The 17421-nt window shown below is 45.3% G+C and overlaps 1 protein-coding gene across 2 annotated transcripts in view; it reads right to left on the reverse strand.

The window, feature by feature from the left end:
• Positions 1–233: 233 nt before the first annotated feature.
• The window catches only part of RNLS (renalase, FAD dependent amine oxidase), an 80148-nt gene continuing 62960 nt past the window's right edge, over positions 234–17421 (reverse strand). For both annotated transcript variants that reach the window (XM_075109554.1, XM_075109553.1), the window contains 2 exons: positions 5853–6028; positions 234–529 (listed from right to left, as the gene is read on the reverse strand). In XM_075109554.1, the coding sequence (XP_074965655.1) occupies positions 377–529; positions 5853–6028 (329 nt within the window). In that variant the 3' untranslated portion in view covers positions 234–376. The remainder of the gene's footprint in view (positions 530–5852; positions 6029–17421) is intronic.

The following is a 17421-nucleotide window of genomic DNA, read 5'->3' on the forward strand; positions in this document are numbered from 1 at the left end:
GGCTCCAAATACTTAGAGAAGGAGTAATCTCTGCAGTTCCATGGGTTTTTTGCTGTTTCAAGTCAGGCTTCTCTCCTTGACATACTTTTCATGGGGTGTAGAAGTATCAGGAGACCTGGCAAGACTGCTGGAGCTCAGTGCCTCTGACTAGAGCCAGAAAAAGCTTAACTTCAAGCAAAGTAACCACTCTCAGCACAGATCCTGGAAAATTAATTTCAATTCCATCCCAATAATTATTACAGCACACCAACAGATCTTCCTTTATTTACTTGTGCAAGATAGAGGCCAGTGATGTTAACACTAAACTAGAATTCAATCCATCATAGCAAAATGCATTATAAATCTAGACTAAGTTTAGCAGCCGACTTTGAAATTGCTATAAATGAGACTTCACAGCCTCTGCAAGACTCAAAGCAGAATCTATGCAGCCATCAAAGTTGGAAGAAGTAAATCCATCACCCCCACAAATCAGGAGAGGTTGAGTATGAAGAATCATTTGTCCCAGACAACTGGGCACAGCTTTTGTAACCTGAAAAACAAAAGCATATAGGGAGATGGAAAAGAATGTTATTTGCCTGAATTTCACACCAGAAAGGCCTTCATATGAAGCACCCCTCCCATCCCCGATTGTAGGTCCAAGCATTAACAATCAAAGTACCATAGTAAAATGTTTATCTTCTGGAGTTAAATCATTGAAATAAAGCTTTCTTGTATGTGGAAATTTAGAAACTTTACAGCCCCATCCTGTCTTATTCTCAGTCCGTCTCAGCAGAAATGAATTGCCTGACCCTGGATAGGTGAGGCATGGAGATCTCTAAGCCAAATGTATGAAGCTACATGATCTCACATCAGCAAAGGTGGGCTCGCAAAATCCCCCAGATACGTAACCGTTGAACAAAGGAAAGGAAGGCTGCCATTTGCAAGAGAGCCCTCAATGTGACTGGGTTGACCAGGTGACCTTCCTGGATGGGAAATGAGGTGGACTTCGGAGTAACAACTGTCACGATGACCTACCCATGCTTCATGCTGCAGTGCAAGCATATATACAGCCTTGGGACAACCCACTCTGTCTCCAGCTCTGCTATGCTGGTCTCATTTTTCATCTGAGTAGTACAACAATTTTTAGACACTACTAGAGATACAATCAACACTTTCACTGTAAGTAGCATGGGACAAGTTCTGAATAAGGTTGCTTTGATAAATATTTAATGTCATTCTTAATGTATGCAATGTATTAATCTTAAATATAATTTTCCTGGCACTATGCCCTCAATTAAACTTGTATCTGTGGAGTGGCAGGTCTTGAGCAGTTCTTTGTAACATTTCTAAAAGTGAATGGACTTTGCTTTGGCCAGTACCTATTAACTTGAAGCTACCTGGAACTCACGGGGAGAGCAAGACCTCTTTTTGGTATTGTACTTTATGGCAAACACCAATGCATGTCAAACAGCACAGTAAAACCACGCAGCATTTGTGTTTTTAGCATGCTTGTCTGTGTCATACGTTGTAGCCTGTTTCAAACCTACATACAAAGGCTGAGTGTCCATGTTGTACTAAATCAGTGCACCCCAGAGCAGCACCAGTGAATCTCAGAATGGAGATAAGGCAGCAGCAGTAGCAACACTGGCCTAAAGGCAGGCATGAGAGGCTCAGGCAGAAGCGATAAAAAAGATAAGAAGATGCAGGACAGCTTGAGGATGAAGTGATCGGAGGAGGAAGGTGGGAAGTAATAGCCTGAGAAAAGGAATGACAAAACAAGACCCATAAAGATGAAATGTTGAAAAAGAGGAATAAATATCTAGAAAGCCAGAAAGAGAGATGAAAAAAAGAAGAGTAGAAGCACAGCAGTAGACCAGCAATAGAGAACAAACCATAGATGTCTTAAAGCATGATACAGAGAGTACAATTTTCTTTTGATCATTCTTGACTGTCTTTGGTCAAAAGATATGTTTTGGATCCCTGTGCAGTAAACCAGTAATGTATTCTGTTGTGCAAGTGTCAGCTTTGGTGAACAAGACCTGAAGTCCAAGGCATCTTGTTCAGTACAGGGGATTTTTCCCTTGATTCAAATGTACACTCAGGTAGCCACTGCCATGCTGATATCTGCCACTTCCAAGTACGGATCAGCTGCAAAACACCCACATTTATGTTACTGGCTGCATTTTGTGTTACCAGCACATTAACATCTCTTTAAAGGAGGTAATTATCTGAAATGAATTTGTAGCCTGTTTGTATCCCATTCTCCATTATTCCACTTAACAGAAGAGTCTAGCCATGTATGGTAAATCTAGCCAGAGACAGTCTTTCTCAGACTAATATTAGGTCAGAATTTATTCCTACATTTCTGTTACAAATGAAGATCACTGAGCATAAGCAATGAAAAAAAGGTTTAGCAGAAAAAGGCTTTTTGAGTGTCCTTCCTTCTTGGCTACCCAGTGCTTACTTGATGCTGGCTATACCAAACTGCTTCTGGTTTATCATACTGATCACAGCATCAATATTTCCACATCTCAGCCTGCACCTTTTCATCTGTGTGGCAAGACGTTGTGCTCAATGTAGTAAAGGCCCTCACTTTAGATATAGAGACTGAGGAAAGGAATGATCCTGCCCCTTCTTCAACTTCTTCTGAACATAAATTCCAAATTCCCCTCGGCTATATGTCACAGCCTGTTGGCTCTCCATCCTTGTCCTTGAAGACTTCAAGACTCAGCTAGACTAAACCATGGTTGAAGTCACCTAGTGCTGGTAATAGTTCTGCTTTGAGCAACAGGCTGGACTAGAGACCTGAAGAGGTCCCTGAAGAAGTCCCCTCTGAAGAGGTCCAATTTCTATGATTCTGTGTTTTCCCAGTATCCCTTATATACACAAAGTGACTCTGTCAAAGGGACATGATGGGTTGGGAAGCTCTTGGCTCTGAAAGCTAATAGTGTCTTATCGTAATTAAAGCAGGGGATCCAGAATTGCAGCTGTGCTGCTAAGTAGTGTCAGTAGAAGTTTGGAAGTCCTAATCCGTCATCCGCCATGGATAATTGTAATGACTGCATTTTAATCCCAGGATTGTGTTTGCCCATGTGAAGAACGTTACAGCTGGATTTAATTAACAAGTAGGATTAATCCCATCTAAAAGAGTCAGGAGAAAGATGCACCCATCTTATCAGTTCCCCTTGCTCCTGTGGCAACAGCTTATTATAATTGAAAGTAAAGACAGATTTAAGAGAAAGAGCTCTGTCCCCAATATTTAATTTAGGTAGTGATTATTTTATAGGGTAGCAATAGAGAACTCTCTACTGAGATAATGGATCTGACCTACACTGACTTATTTGCAGTCTAAGACATATTGACATTCATCTACCAAATTAAAGACTGGTGGTAATTCCTCCTGTGACACAACCATAAAGCACAAGCAGCTGCTGAAGCCAGTGGGTTTGGTTAGCAGCAGCACAGTTGGTAGCAGGCAACAGAGCAGGAGAAGTAAACGGGAGGAGCTGTAAATTGTACAGCGGCTTGAGAAAGTACTAGAGCATCATCCAGCAGTATGATGTTTGAATGTAATTTTTAAATAGGGGAAATGCGATGCATACCTAGTGATTTAGGAAGACAACAATTTTGAAGCAGTTGTGGGAAATAAGAGTTCAGACCTACACTCACTGTTCCAGCTACCTCTAAAAGATGAAGCAATAGGTACAAGGTTATAATAAATCCTGTATGGCCATAGTTTTGTCGGGATTCAAAAAGCATAGTTGTTTGGTAAAATGCAATTGAGACTTTTTTTTTTAATTCAGTAGTAAGAAATTAACTGCCATATTTGTCTTTTCCTTTATCGATGTTTTCATGGTGAAATAAATGAAAATGGGCCATATATGAAGCCTATGCTTATATGTCATCTTTGACACTACGCTAGAAGTGTGAGTAGTGCGAAGAGAAGGCATATTAAGCCCTTTCCTTGCACACTGTTCTGTTTTTGGCTGGGTTAGAGTTAATTTTCTTCCTAGTAGCTCATATAGTGCTGTGTTTTGGATTTAGTTTGAGAATAATGATAACACACTGATGTTTTAGTTGTTGCTAAGTAGTGCTTATACTAAACCAAAGACTTTTGGCTTCCCATGCTCTGCCAGGTGCACAAGAAGCCAGGAGGGAGCATCCAGGACAGCTGACCCAAACTGGCCAAAGGGATGTTCCCCACCTTATGACATCATGCTCAGTATATAAACTGGGGGGAGTTGGCCAGGGGGGCAACGTTTGCTGCTCAGGGCTGGACTGGGCATTTGCCGGCGGGTGGTGAGTGGTTGCATCATTTGTTCTACCTGGGTTTTGTTCCTCTCTTTTTTGTTTTCCTTTTCACTACCATTATTTACTATAATAATAATAATAATTAATTATTATTATGTTTTAATTATTAAACTGTTCTTATCTCAACCCACGAGTTTTCTTACTCCAGTTCTCTCCCCCACCCCACTGAGGTGCCCCTCTAGAGCGGGGAGGGTGAGCAAGTGGCTGTGTGAGGCTTAATTGCCGACTGTGGTTAAACCGCAACACACAAATAAACAAAGTAGCTGAATCTGACAAATTTTATGATAGAGGTCTGTGATAGAAGCAGTATCTAGGGCATATTAATTCTGTTTAAAAATACTTCTTGCTTTGTTATGGAAGCCCTTTCTAGAGCTGGTCAACCAAGTGTGCGTCTGTTGGAGACAGCTCCAATTCTTCTCCTCCCTACCACCTGCAGGTCTTGGGCTTACAAGGAGTTTGAAGCAGAAAGGTAACAGATGATGCAGAAGAAAAGACCAGAAGTCACAACCAGAAAAGGATGCCTTAACAGTGACAACTGCACAGAGATACTCTTACTCGCAAAAAAACCCTGGACTGATAAAGAAGAACATATAAAGCATACTATGATTTTTGTATGAGTCATCTGAAACATTAAAACCTATGTTAAGGTCATTTTTATACAACTGAGAACAAATACTATGCACTGGGAAGTGATTTGCAAACTACCAATACCTAACTGGCAGAAGAAGAAACTTTGTGCTAATGAGACCAGGTTCCTAAACTGGATGCAGATCAAGGGGTATGAGCAGACTTCACAACCATCTACAGTAACTCTTCCAGACTTCATAAGAGGAAAAATTTTTAGGGGACTGCCTTAAGTAAATAATTTGCATCAACTTCCACATTCTATTTCACTAGTGTAATTTAACTTAAGAGTCTTTGGGTAAACACGCAGATACACTCCAATACTTTAGGAAATTGCCCAAAATTTCCTTATATTTTTAAAAGAAGTCCGTAAAAAAACACACATTTTGCTATTACTACCCCTAGGTAGTTTACTTCAAAATATTTTTCGCATAACATATTGTTAAATTGAACTGGGCCAAATCAAATAATAACAATTAGTATGTCTGAATGCAAGGACTCCTTCTACTCTGTGGTAGGGTGGGAATTTTGCTAATAATATCACATACTTTTGGATAAAGAAGAGACAGATTGAGTCATATTTTTAAATACCAGCAAAAATACCACTGAAGCATGTGGGATTTACTTCCTTCCTGTGCACTGCTCCTGTTCCTATTTACCAGGACTGCTGCATAACTTACCACTGAGCCAGGCCCACTACGTAAAAAAAAAAATTACTAGAAATGATCTGGCTGTCGTTGGCCAGCTTGGATGCTGCTAATGGCTACATGGAAGAATGTATTACGGATATCGAGCAACTATCCCCTTATCCTCTTGCTCCCCGGTGATGAAAACCACTGGGTCGTATGATGTCCTGTTTCTTGCGATACACTGCAAGTCTGCACTACAGCATCGCCCCAGCAGCATCCCCCCAGCTGACTGATCCCACCACAGAGTACCTGAGAGTATCTCCATTTCTGACACTTGATGCTGGCTGGTTTAGGTAGGGATGGCACAATCTTCTCCAGGTGACTGAGAATTAACTGCTGCACCTCTGCAGGGTCTGAATCCAGGTGCTCGCTTCCAAACGTCACAGTTGTGTGAACTACAACTGAGGGCCCAATTTCAGGAGACTCTGAAATAAAAAATAGAAATGCTTTTGAAATATTACTTGTTAATACTTGCCTCCCCTGCATGCTGACAATTGTGCCTCTAGCCTAGGAGTCGTAAGAGCAAAAATATCTGTGGCACCACCCTGTTCTTCCAGCTGGAAAAAACACAAGGAATAACAACACAAGTTGTTCACAAGAACCACAGTGAAGAAACCCAGGCTTTTTGCAAAATTTGTGATGGTCTTCCCATTGCAATAACCCTAGCTCCACATATGTCTCCTAGAGGAACCTCAAGGCATTCCCACACCCCATAAGTAGCAGCTGGAAGGAGCAGGGAATACACTGGAAGCAAACTCTTCCCCTTTTTCCTCCCAGATATTTTGTCAGGTCCTACAAGGAGGGCAACCAGCTGGCGATTGTGGCAAACTGGCAAAAGAGAACAAGAAGAAACATGTAAAACTGCTTTGTAGGAATTTTTCCAGCCAGGTTTACAAATAGTAACAACTAGTGCCCCTACAACCGCAGGGCACTGAGAGGCATGCCGTTGCAGCTGCCCACCTGCAAAGTCTGGCTTGGGTGGTGGTTGTGGAAATGAGGCTTCCCAAAGGGCTACACTCACAGTTGGGACTGTCTTATCACTGGCAACAGTAAAGGGGAAACCCTTTACCAAAGGCTGAAGCTCATGCAGACATGTGGTAAGACTAAGGTATTGGATGATGCACCCTGGTTTTTTTTTGGATGGAAGATTATTCTTGGAAACGGAATGGCTCTGCCGCCGCTCACACGGACCAGCTGCCAGGGGCTTACTGCTCTGCTTACAGCTGAAGGCACGTGAAGCCCTTCTGAGCCCAGCAGCACATGCCAGCTGTAAACCAAACAAATTGCAGTCGCGGCCACCACAAGCCTGAGGCATACAAGCCACCGCACTGACAATGGCACAGCTCTGCCAGCAAGCCACCTCCTCTGTCTGAATGGTGGAGGAGCATGGGCAGCTGGGTCATCATAGCCAATTTGCTTACCTACCTATATCAGACTAATTTATAATCTTCCTCCCCTGCGCGTTTGAAATGCATGCCCCCTTAAGGGGACAATCTCTGCAACACAGGAATATGAGACTTGAACATGCAGTCATCACGAGATAACAATTATCTTTAAGGCAAAGGACAAAAAAAGAGGAGTGTTCGTTGCACGACTGAAAAATATCTGCTCCCTCTATAATTGGCTGCATATTGGCCCTGCAACAGTATTTACATAGTTGAAAGGCTAGAGTAAAACCAATACTTTACATTTATGGAGGGGGAGAAAGGGAACAGAAGCCAGGGCAGGTTAGCTCGAGAAATTAGCACTCCTTTTGGCCTGCACAAGTGAGCTCAACTTAAATTTTGCTGTGTTAGCAACTTCCAGAAAATCGATGTGTGGTTGTCAACATGCATGTTTTAGGGAGTGTGAACCTTCAATACAACTTCTGTCCTCAGGCAAATACATGCAAGTAAGCAAAACTCAAAAAAAAGAGTTTGTCCCTTAAGAATTAACCAGGCTGCAGTGCCAGGGGAGGAAATGAAGGCAGCTCAAGTGCTGACGTTCATTTCAGCAGACTTGGAAATGGCCAAGCTTCATTATGGCTGGTGCTGGCCGTAGGTTCTCTACAGCAAGGGACTTCTGTCCCCGTCGGCATGTTGGCTTGTCACCTTACAGACTTGGTCTGGACAACCACCAACCAGCAGCCAGAGAATAGGCCCAGAATAGGGGATTTTCAGGCTCACTGATTTCCCTCTGCCAAGGCATGGTGAGGATCTAGCAGATCCTTGTGTGAGTCATTCCTGCTGGGGCTGTTTCACTTCAAATGACCAGGATGTATTTGCTGGAGCAAGGACACAACCTGGGTTCTGCTGTATTTCAGCTGAGAGCTCAAACTCACCGAGCTGGTCATTAAATTAAGTGATTCCCTCCAGCTCCATTAACCAGAAATTCTCTTTTGGAAGCAGAAAGCCTCTTCTGGCTAAACCTTTATTTGAATTAGCACATTCCTAGAAAAATATTTTAGTTTCAGCAAATGAGCATTTTATGACCAAGGAATCCACAAAGAAAGAGGCAGTTGAACACTTTCTGAACAGTTCTTGCTGATAGATACCAGGCTTGATAGAAATCTTTATCTCTGCTATGTCAGTGAAGAGATCTCCAGCTCCAGCTCCTCCAGCTGGAGATGCCCTTTGGGAAGACAACAAATTCCAGCTTTCCAAAGGCAACAAAAATGTCCTTCTCTGACAAGTTTTCTGTCTTGGGCTGATCACTTCAGAATATACTACTGAGACAGAGCAGTACTGAGTCCTAGCACCCACAGCAAGCATGGAAGTAATGGCTTGAACTTCAGTTGGAAGGATCCCTTCACTCTTTCTTGGGTGGGCCAGCTCAGTCAACCCTTGTTCTCAAGAACTGGGAAAATGTGGCAAAAAGGGTGAGAAGATGTTTCCTGGTTGTGAACAGGAATGAACCCTGACAGGCCATGTTTGAAGGCACCAAGCCATGGTGCTGCCTTTTCTTCAAGCTCTCCTTTTCCATGTAAGGCACTCCTAAGAGCAGAAGATCACTCACTTCACTCCCTGGGTTGGGCTTACAAGCTCTGTTTTCAGCAAGTACTAGAGCTCTTTTCCTGGGTTGATCTCCTGAAGTATCCAGAAACTTTTGAGCTTGTCCCCTATTTTAATCTGAGATGCTGATTTTGCTCTCTCATGTCTTGGGCTTGAAAATCCACCTGACATGGATTTGGGATGAGGGCAAGGCAGGTCTGGGGACTAAGATGGTAGGGTGAAAAAAGGATCACTCTTATCTAGAAGCAGAGGCTCAGCCAAAAGGCCATCTTCTTGCCTGAACTCTGATGAACTGATTGCCTGCGTCTAACATCCAGCCTCATACTCATCTTCCTGAGATTCCTCCTGATTCCACCCCCAAGCCTGGTTTCACAAGCTAGCACAGGACATATCTCTATTTGCATCAGCTTTTCCAACTGTCTGGAAAAACGTCAGGAACGCTGCTCAGCCTCTCCTTCCCATTTTGGGGGGGAAAACAGGTATTCTGTCATCTCTACAGAGAGACTGTCAGGGACAGAAGACCAAATGGGGAAGCCTATTAGGTATCTTGGGATTTATTACAGTGTACGTGGTATTTTGGCAAATTCTTCCACGTAAACTTGGCAAAAAGGCTCACTAAAAGGCACATAAGCATTTTAATAAAATATGTATTCATTGCTTGCTGTGGCTTGTTATAGCCATTGGTTCTTGGACAGGGCTGCCTTCTTCCAAATTTCTCATCTCTTCCATAGTACGTACAAAACAAGTTTCAGGAAAACAGGCGGTTCGCTGAGTTTTTAATTCCTCCTTTGAGCTACTGATAGCTTGGAGAGCTTCCAGAGGCCACTGAGTCAGAGCCTTCCAGTACTGAAATATGCAGCCTGCGAGGATCAAGTTTAGCCTCAAGCCCTTTTCTTTCTTCCGCAATAATACTGGCTAAGAGAGGACTTTAAAATAGATTTTTCCCTGAAAGCAATGGATGTATCTCAGTCTTGATGCACTGGCTGTGAACGACTGTTCAGCTGTTGCAGGACTATAACCATTATTTTCTTCCCAACACGTTTAGATCAGGCTGCAACAGCTAGCTTAAAAACAAGGGCTTCTGGCACGGCTTCTCATGAGATTTTAATTTCCATTATTTGTGGCAAGGATGCAAGGCATCCACGGCCGTGCTAGCAGATGAAGAAGTAGCATGGGAGATGTGGAAAGCCAGGGAACGCTCAGCAATGTGAGGGGTGATGATCTGAGGGTGAATGGAAGCAGCATAAAAGCTTTCATCTGCTCCCAGTTCTCCCCCGTCTCATGCCAGCTGCATGGCAATTAATCCAATCAGTTGATGCAGTGGAAGGCATAAGATGCCAGGTAGATCAGAGCTAGAATGAGACGGCAGAGTTGGCTGTAGCTTGTACCTGCTTAATAAGCAAGGAGCCGCTCTGCCAGCGTTGGCAGTGTCCTCGGCATCCACAGTTGCCAAAGGACCCCATTGAAAACCTATGAGCAGTGAGCTTCCGCCTGGCTCTCCCTCCTCCGTCCAGCCTGTGCTGCGTCGCTGCAGTGGCAGTGCTGCTGCAGGGGCTGGAAGCCTGCCTCCCATCCCCTCTGGCCTGCCTCTGTTAACTTGCACCAGGTGGAATGTGGCTTTTTGCACAGAGACCCTGTTGAGGTTGCAACCAGGGAAGGAAGCGCCAGCATCACCTTGTGCAGCAATGGCAGTTTGGCAGACGTGTTTGTGCCCAAGGTTCAGACTCTCCTCTTACCCGTGGAATAGGGAAGATGCAGTACTACAACTATAGGTTTCCTTCACTTCTCTGTTAAGTTTTCCTTGTTTAACTGTTAATGTCTTCTGCTCTGTTGCATTGCATGGGACCGACACAGGCAGAGAGTAGATGCAAAGTGATGAATGTGAGGATAAACACATTCCTTTCAAGACTCATTCTGCTTCCTTGTCAACAGAAAATAACTGCACAATCTTTGGCATATCGCTTCATCCAGCCCAGCACCCCATCTGTGACAGGGAAGGTGCCGCAGGAGCTGCTGCATTGCTGCTTGGCCCAGCAGCAGCAGCTGGGGCTGTGCAGACCTTGCAGACTGTGGAGCAGCTGGCTCGTAGGGATTGGAAGAGGGGCCGAGCCAGGCTCTGATATGGGTCCCAGATTTAACACGGCCACCCTCCTTGGGCTGTCTTGGCCACCATGATGTCTTGGCCACCGCAACTATCTACATGCAGTTGTTCTGAGCAGCCTGCAAGGCTGAGCAGAGTAGCAGGGATGAACAAATCCCATGTTTTTTGTCTCAAAGTTTAAGTGTGAAGTTCCACCAGTCCCCCATGGAATTAACTAAGTGGGGAATTGAAAAGTGAGGATCTAACTACATCTTCTACATCCTGAAGAGATGACAGAGCCAGACTTTTCTTAGAAGTTCAAAGCAACAGGACAAGAGCCAATGGGCACAACTGCAATGCGAGAAAATCCCAATTGCACATGATGATACACCCCTTTCCTGTGTGAGCGGGACGTCCCTAGGATGGGACCCTGAGTGGTGGGGTGTCTCCATCCTCAGGGACCGCCCCAACTTTGCTGGAAACCTGTCACATATTTGCTCTGCTGGGAGCAGGTCCATATACCCCCATCCTGCTGCCTCTAGCTGGAGCCTGGTAGGTTTCTATAAGCCCATGAAAAGAGACGAGGAACACCTCCAATACTGAGTAACATGAAGTATAAGCTGTCACAAGTAGAGGACACATAAGCATTCTGGAAGGGTCGTCAAAGACAGAAAGCACAAAAGCAATTAGAGCTCACCATACACTGCACTTCAGCCAGTTATAACTGTGAATTAAGCACCAGCAAAGTCTCCCCATGTTGAACTCTCTGGGGAAACTGGATCTTGACCTACAACCTGGGAATGAGGGGGAAGGTGTGAGCAGGAGAAGGTGGCCATCAGCTTCTTAACATTCAGGACTGTCTCAACACTCGTCATTAATTCTCAGCTGAATGAATCACAGACTGTCTAAAGAAAGAGAAGGACAGACTGCTGACAGTGAGAATTTATGCAGGATTAAGACTATTACACGTATTGCCTTCCAGAAAAATGATGGGACTAATAAAAGACACCCTGGAGAAGAGCGCAGAGAACAGAGCCCAGGACCATTTCCCCAGCACAGTGGCTTGCAGCTCAAGAGCATCTGGTGTCAGAAAGGCGGCTCCTAGCTTTGCATAACACATTTAGTGTGGAATGGTGAGATGGAGAAGTGTGATGTCCTGGGTGAAGCTGCTCAGCAAAGCTGCTTGGGCTAGAAATTTAGCTGTCACTATTACTGTGGGATAAAGACTTGTGGGCAAATTACTCCACGCACTCTGTACTGCAGGACAGCGACAATATGAACAGCCCGTGGTGCCAAGCCCTCCCATGGGGACCTCCTTCTGCCCTGGGAAATTCTCAGGTGATATTAAGGGTCTAAAGTCAGCTCCTGTGGTGGTCACATCCTCCTTACCATCAGTCTCAGGGAAGGAAGGGGACAGAGAGATCACTAAAGCATTAAGATCTCAATAAAACAAAACGTAACTTCTTAGAGAAAGCCCACAGTGGATTATCTGCCCACCAAAATATTCTCCCTTGCAAAATGCAAAAGCTACTTTTTTTCTGGTGAATCTATGCCAAGATCAGGGTTCAGAGACCCTAAATTAAAGAGACATTTTAGAGATTAGCTGCGATCCCTGGGATCCATGGAGGCCTGAAGTTTCCTTCACAGGGAGAACACCGTCAGAGCCTGTCATAGGATTCATTTGGCACATGGTCAGGATGGGAATGTGACAGGGTAAAAAGTAACTGTGGACAGGGAAGCATTTGTGGGTAACATGGATCTCAAGGTGCCAGGAAAGGGACAGAGCACAGTGCTCTTGAGACTATATTAATGGCAGAATGTCCCCTAAGAAGGACCCACCTACCTTTTGACACTGCCCACAGGGCTAGCAGTGGGGACTTGGCAAAGACGGGGAGAAGCAGCTATAGCTTCTCCTACTATCCCCAAGAAAGCAGAAGCCAACACTGGATTTGTCCAAACAATAATATTCTAGGAGAGAAAATCATGCCTGAGGGCCATCATGGAGCACATCTTGCAGTTGTTCAGCTGAAAGGCTTTGAAGAAAGAAACCCCGTACCACAAGGGACAGTGTCCACTGAGGTGCCAAGGACATGGTGTTCAGCGAAGCTGATCAGCCTCAGCCTTAGAAGTGGTTGTGCTGGTCTAGGACTGAAGTACATTTGTGAAGAAGCATGAGACAGAATGGGCTGCAATCTGCATGCCCTGGAAGTGCCCCATGGCTCACAGGCTCTGCAAAGCCCGTAAATCCACCAACCCTCGGGAGAACGAGATCTACTTTGATAAAGGCATAAAAGTAAGTAGCCAAGACCTGAAGATCAGTTTGCAGGTTCCACAAAAGGTCCACAAAGAAAATTTAAAATTTTTCCTGGTTCACCTGCACTGACATTAAAACTTCCCCAACAGTGAATGTGGACAAAGCTTGAAGAATTGCCTCTTTTTGCATAGGAGGCTTGGTTGAACTCACGTCTCAATTTACTAGTGTTCAGTAAATACTCACCAGAACACTGCCTCCCTCAGAGTCACAGGACTTGGGTAAGGAGGGACCTCTGGAGGTCGCTAGTCCAACCTCCTACTCAAAATAGGGGCCAGCTTCAAAGTCAGTTCGTACTCTTACTGTTTGAGTGTTCAGCTCAATGGCTGGGAACCCCTCCCATGCAGGAATGGGCACTGTATCTCTCCTTCCTAGGGGATCGATCCTAGGGTTACAACCTCGTCTGCAGAAGAGACCTGTATACAGATGTGATAGGCACGTGTCTTCCACAGGAATGTTCTCTTCATTCCTAGAGGAAGTGTGTCAAGTATTTTTCTTGCGTTCCTGCCCAGAAACTGGAGTTAGAACAGATACTGATAAAAAACAAGACATGGTTGCTTCCTGCCCCTCAGGATTTTTTAATCTTACTGGGGAGATGCGTTTTGCTAACCAAAACCCATCCTGGCCCTGGGTAGCATGAGGGGAAGGGAAAGGGCTTAATCACTGCCATGCCAAACAAACCCTTGAAGCTAGGCTGTAAAGGAAATGCTGCTGGGTCAGCACAGAGGGCAGCAGAGAACCTGGACATCTCTAGACAGTCTGGAACCGCTCCCTGGGAGGGATCAGCAGGCTGCTAAAAGGGAAGCCAACATGCAGGCCTCACAAAACTCTAAGAACAGTGGATAACTTCACCGTGCCTAGCAAACAAGCAAGAGAGATGGAGTTTGCTTTCAAAGTGCCACACTACTACTTAGCAAAAGGGTTAGTGAGCTTCCCAAGTTATCCTCAGAAGTTCCCATGGTTCACAAGGTCCCATATTCTCCCTGGAATAAAATCTGCTCTATCTCACAAGGCACATTTTGGAAGAGACTGTGTAAAGAACAGTGCTAACTTTTTTTATATTCAGAAATTCAGCATTTCATAGCCCTACAGACAGCTTCTGATTAGTCTTCTAAAAGGCAGGCAGGGCAGGCAGGGGATTAGAAGGCAATTGGCCATGTAATGAGGCGAAACCCTAAATAACTCTTTAACTCCTCCATCTTCCTAAAAATTTTTATTTTGGTACTGAGAATATAAAGGAATCTGTATTTTAAAATTAAAAAGGATACTCTAGAATTACACTGATCCTGAAAACCTGTAAGACGAATCTTCCCTTTAAATTATATAACCTCGCAATCCTGAGGCAAAAAAAGGGAACTGCTTCCATTTTTATGTGTCATCTATCTTTAGTCCTCCAGAATGCAAAAAGATGCAAAGACTGCGGTATTACAGAAATGAGGCTTGAAATAATTTATACTGAAGAATTCCCACTGTCCCCCCAACCAGCCATAAATATTGATGGGGTGTTTAAGGCAGCCAATCACACAAATATTTAATATTAATACATACCGCAGAGGGAATTCAACATACAAGACTTGTAGGCTCTTCCTTATGTAACATTTGAGCGCATTACCTCTGCAGACGGAGATGCAATTTTATAAACAGCAGCTGGAAGAATGATTTCAAATGGGGCCCTGAGCAATGACAAGCCTTTGAACAGATTAAACAGGAGACAGTTCATGCAGTAGCTCTTGGGCCAGTTCAGGCAGGACAAGATGTTAAAAATGTGCTCTACACCACAGCCGGGGAGAATGGCCCTACCTGGAGCCTCTGGAGTCGGGGATACAGAGGGTCCGAAGCCCGCTATACTCCAACTGAAAAAGATATACTGGCAGCATATGAAGGGGTTTGAGCTGCTTCAGAAGTGGTTGGTACTGAGGCACAGTTGCTCCTGGCACCCCGACTGCCAGTGCTGGGCTGGATGTTAAAAGGAAACGACCCCTCTACACACCATGCAACTGATGCTACGCGGAGTAAATGGGTTGCACTGATCACCCAGCAGGCTCAAGTAGGAAACCCCAGTGGCCCAGGAATCTTGGAAGTGATTATGGATTGGCCAGAAGGCAAAGATTTTGGATTATCACCAGAGGAGGAGGTGACACGTGCTGAAGAGGCCCCACTGTATAACACACTGCCAGAAGGTGAAAAGCAGCATGCCCTGTTCACTGATGGGTCCTGTCGCCTTGTGGGAAAGCACCGGAGATGGAAGGCTGCTGTATGGAGTCCTACATGACAAGTAGCAGAAACGGCTGAAGGAGAAGGTGAATCGAGCCACTTTGCAGAGGTAAAGGCCATCCAGCTGGCCTTAGACATCGCTGAACGGGAAAAGTGGCCATTACTCTATCTCTCTACTGACTCCTGGATGGTGGCAAATGCCCTGTGGGGGTAGCTGCAGCAGTGGAAGCAAAGCAACTGGGAGCGCAGAGGCAAACCCATCTGGGCTGCCGCACTGTGGCAAGATATTGCTGCCTGGGTAGAGAACCTGGTTGTAAAGGTACGGCATGTGGATGCTCACGTCCCCAAGAGTCGGGCCACTGAAGAGCATTGAAACAACCAGCAGGTGGATCAGGCTGCCAAGATTGAAGCGGCTGAGGTGGATCTGGACTGGCAGCAAAAGGGTGAACTATTTCTAGCTCGGTGGGCCCCTGACACCTCAGGCCATCAAGGGAGAGATGCAACATACAGTGGGCTCGTGATTGAGGGGTGGACTTGACCATGGATGTTATTGCACAGGCTATCCACGAATGTGACACGTGCGCTGCAATCAAGCAAGCGAAACAGGTAAAGCCTCTGTGGTGTGGGGACGATGGCTGAAATACAAATATGGGGAGGCCTGGCACATTGACTATATCACACTCCCACAGACCCGCCAAGGCAAGCGCCATGTGCTTACAATGGTAGAAACGACGACTGACTGGCTGGAAACATCTCCTGTCCCCCACGCCGCTGGCCGGAACGCTCTCCTGGGTCTGGAAAAACAAGTCCTGTGGCGACATGGCACCCCAGAGAGAACTGAGTCAGACAACGGGACTCATTTCCAAAACAGCCTCATAGACAGCTGGGCCAAAGAGCACGGCATTGAGTGGGTGTATCACACCCCCTGTCACGCACCAGCCTCTGGGAAAATGGAGCGGTACAATGGACTGTTAAAAGCTACGCTGAGAGCAAGGGGGGGGTGGGACATTCAGGCCCTGGGATACACATTTGGCAAAAGCCACGTGGTTAGTCAACAGGAGGGGATCTGCCAGGCGAGCTGGCCCTGCCCAGTCAGAAATCCTACATACTGTGGGAGGGGATGGAGTCCCAGTAGCGCATGCAAAAAGTACGCTGGGCAACACAGTCTGGGTCCTCCCTGCCCCAGGCAAAGGCAAAGCCATTCGTGGGATAGCTTTTGCTCGAGGACCTGGGTGCACTTGGTGGGTGATGCGGGAGGATGGGGAAGTCTGATGTGTGCCTCAAGGGGATTTGATTTTGGGTGAGAACAGCCAAATATTTGAATTGTATGATGTTAATTGCTATATAATACTGTATATCATCACTGCTGTGGTCACTATATGCCATACCTATGGTATTACAGTAAGAATCACCTAGATTAATGGAGAATGAATTTTGATGAAACTGAGCAAAGCACAGCAATGATAGAACCACACAAGCACAGCTGTTACGGAACCAGAACTGGCTCCAGTGTGCAACAGTCCAACACCACACACCATCTCTCCTGCCCTGAAGGACTGTTATGACAGATGGAGCCCAAAGTCATGGACTAAATAAACTCAATGGACATTTTAGAAGGATGGGTGATAGACCAAGGGAATGATACCTGTGTGTATATATCAAAATACAGGAAAGGTGGTGGTGATTAACTGGGTTGTATTAGAAAGTGTGGGACCTGGGCATGAAGTAGTTGGTATAGAATAAGGCGTGGATATTGTCCTGGTTTCAGCTGGGACAGAATTAATTTTCTTCCTAGTAGCTGGTATAGTGCTGTGTTTTGGATTTAGGATGAGAACAATGTCGATAACATAGAGATTTTTTAGTTACTGCTGAGCAGGGCTTACAGAGTCAAGGCTTTTCTGCTCCTCACCCCACCCCACCAGCGAGTGGGCTGTGGATGCACAAGGAGTCGGGAGGGGACACAGCTGGGACAGCTGACCCCAACTGGGCAAAGGGATATTCCATACCATATGATGTCATGCTCAGTTTATAAACTAGGGGAAAAGCTGGCCAGGGATCCACTACTCGGGAACTGGCTAGGAATCAGTCAGCGGGTGGTGAAGAACTGCATTGTGCATCACTTGTTTTGCATATTCTTTTATCATATTATTATTTTCCCTTTCTTTTCTTGGCTGTTAAATTCTCTTTATCTCAGCCCATGAGTTTTACCTTTTTTTCCCCCCA

This window comes from Phalacrocorax aristotelis, chromosome 14 (genome assembly GCF_949628215.1).
Source record: "Phalacrocorax aristotelis chromosome 14, bGulAri2.1, whole genome shotgun sequence".
In the NCBI taxonomy this organism is placed as follows: Eukaryota; Metazoa; Chordata; class Aves; order Suliformes; family Phalacrocoracidae; genus Phalacrocorax; species Phalacrocorax aristotelis.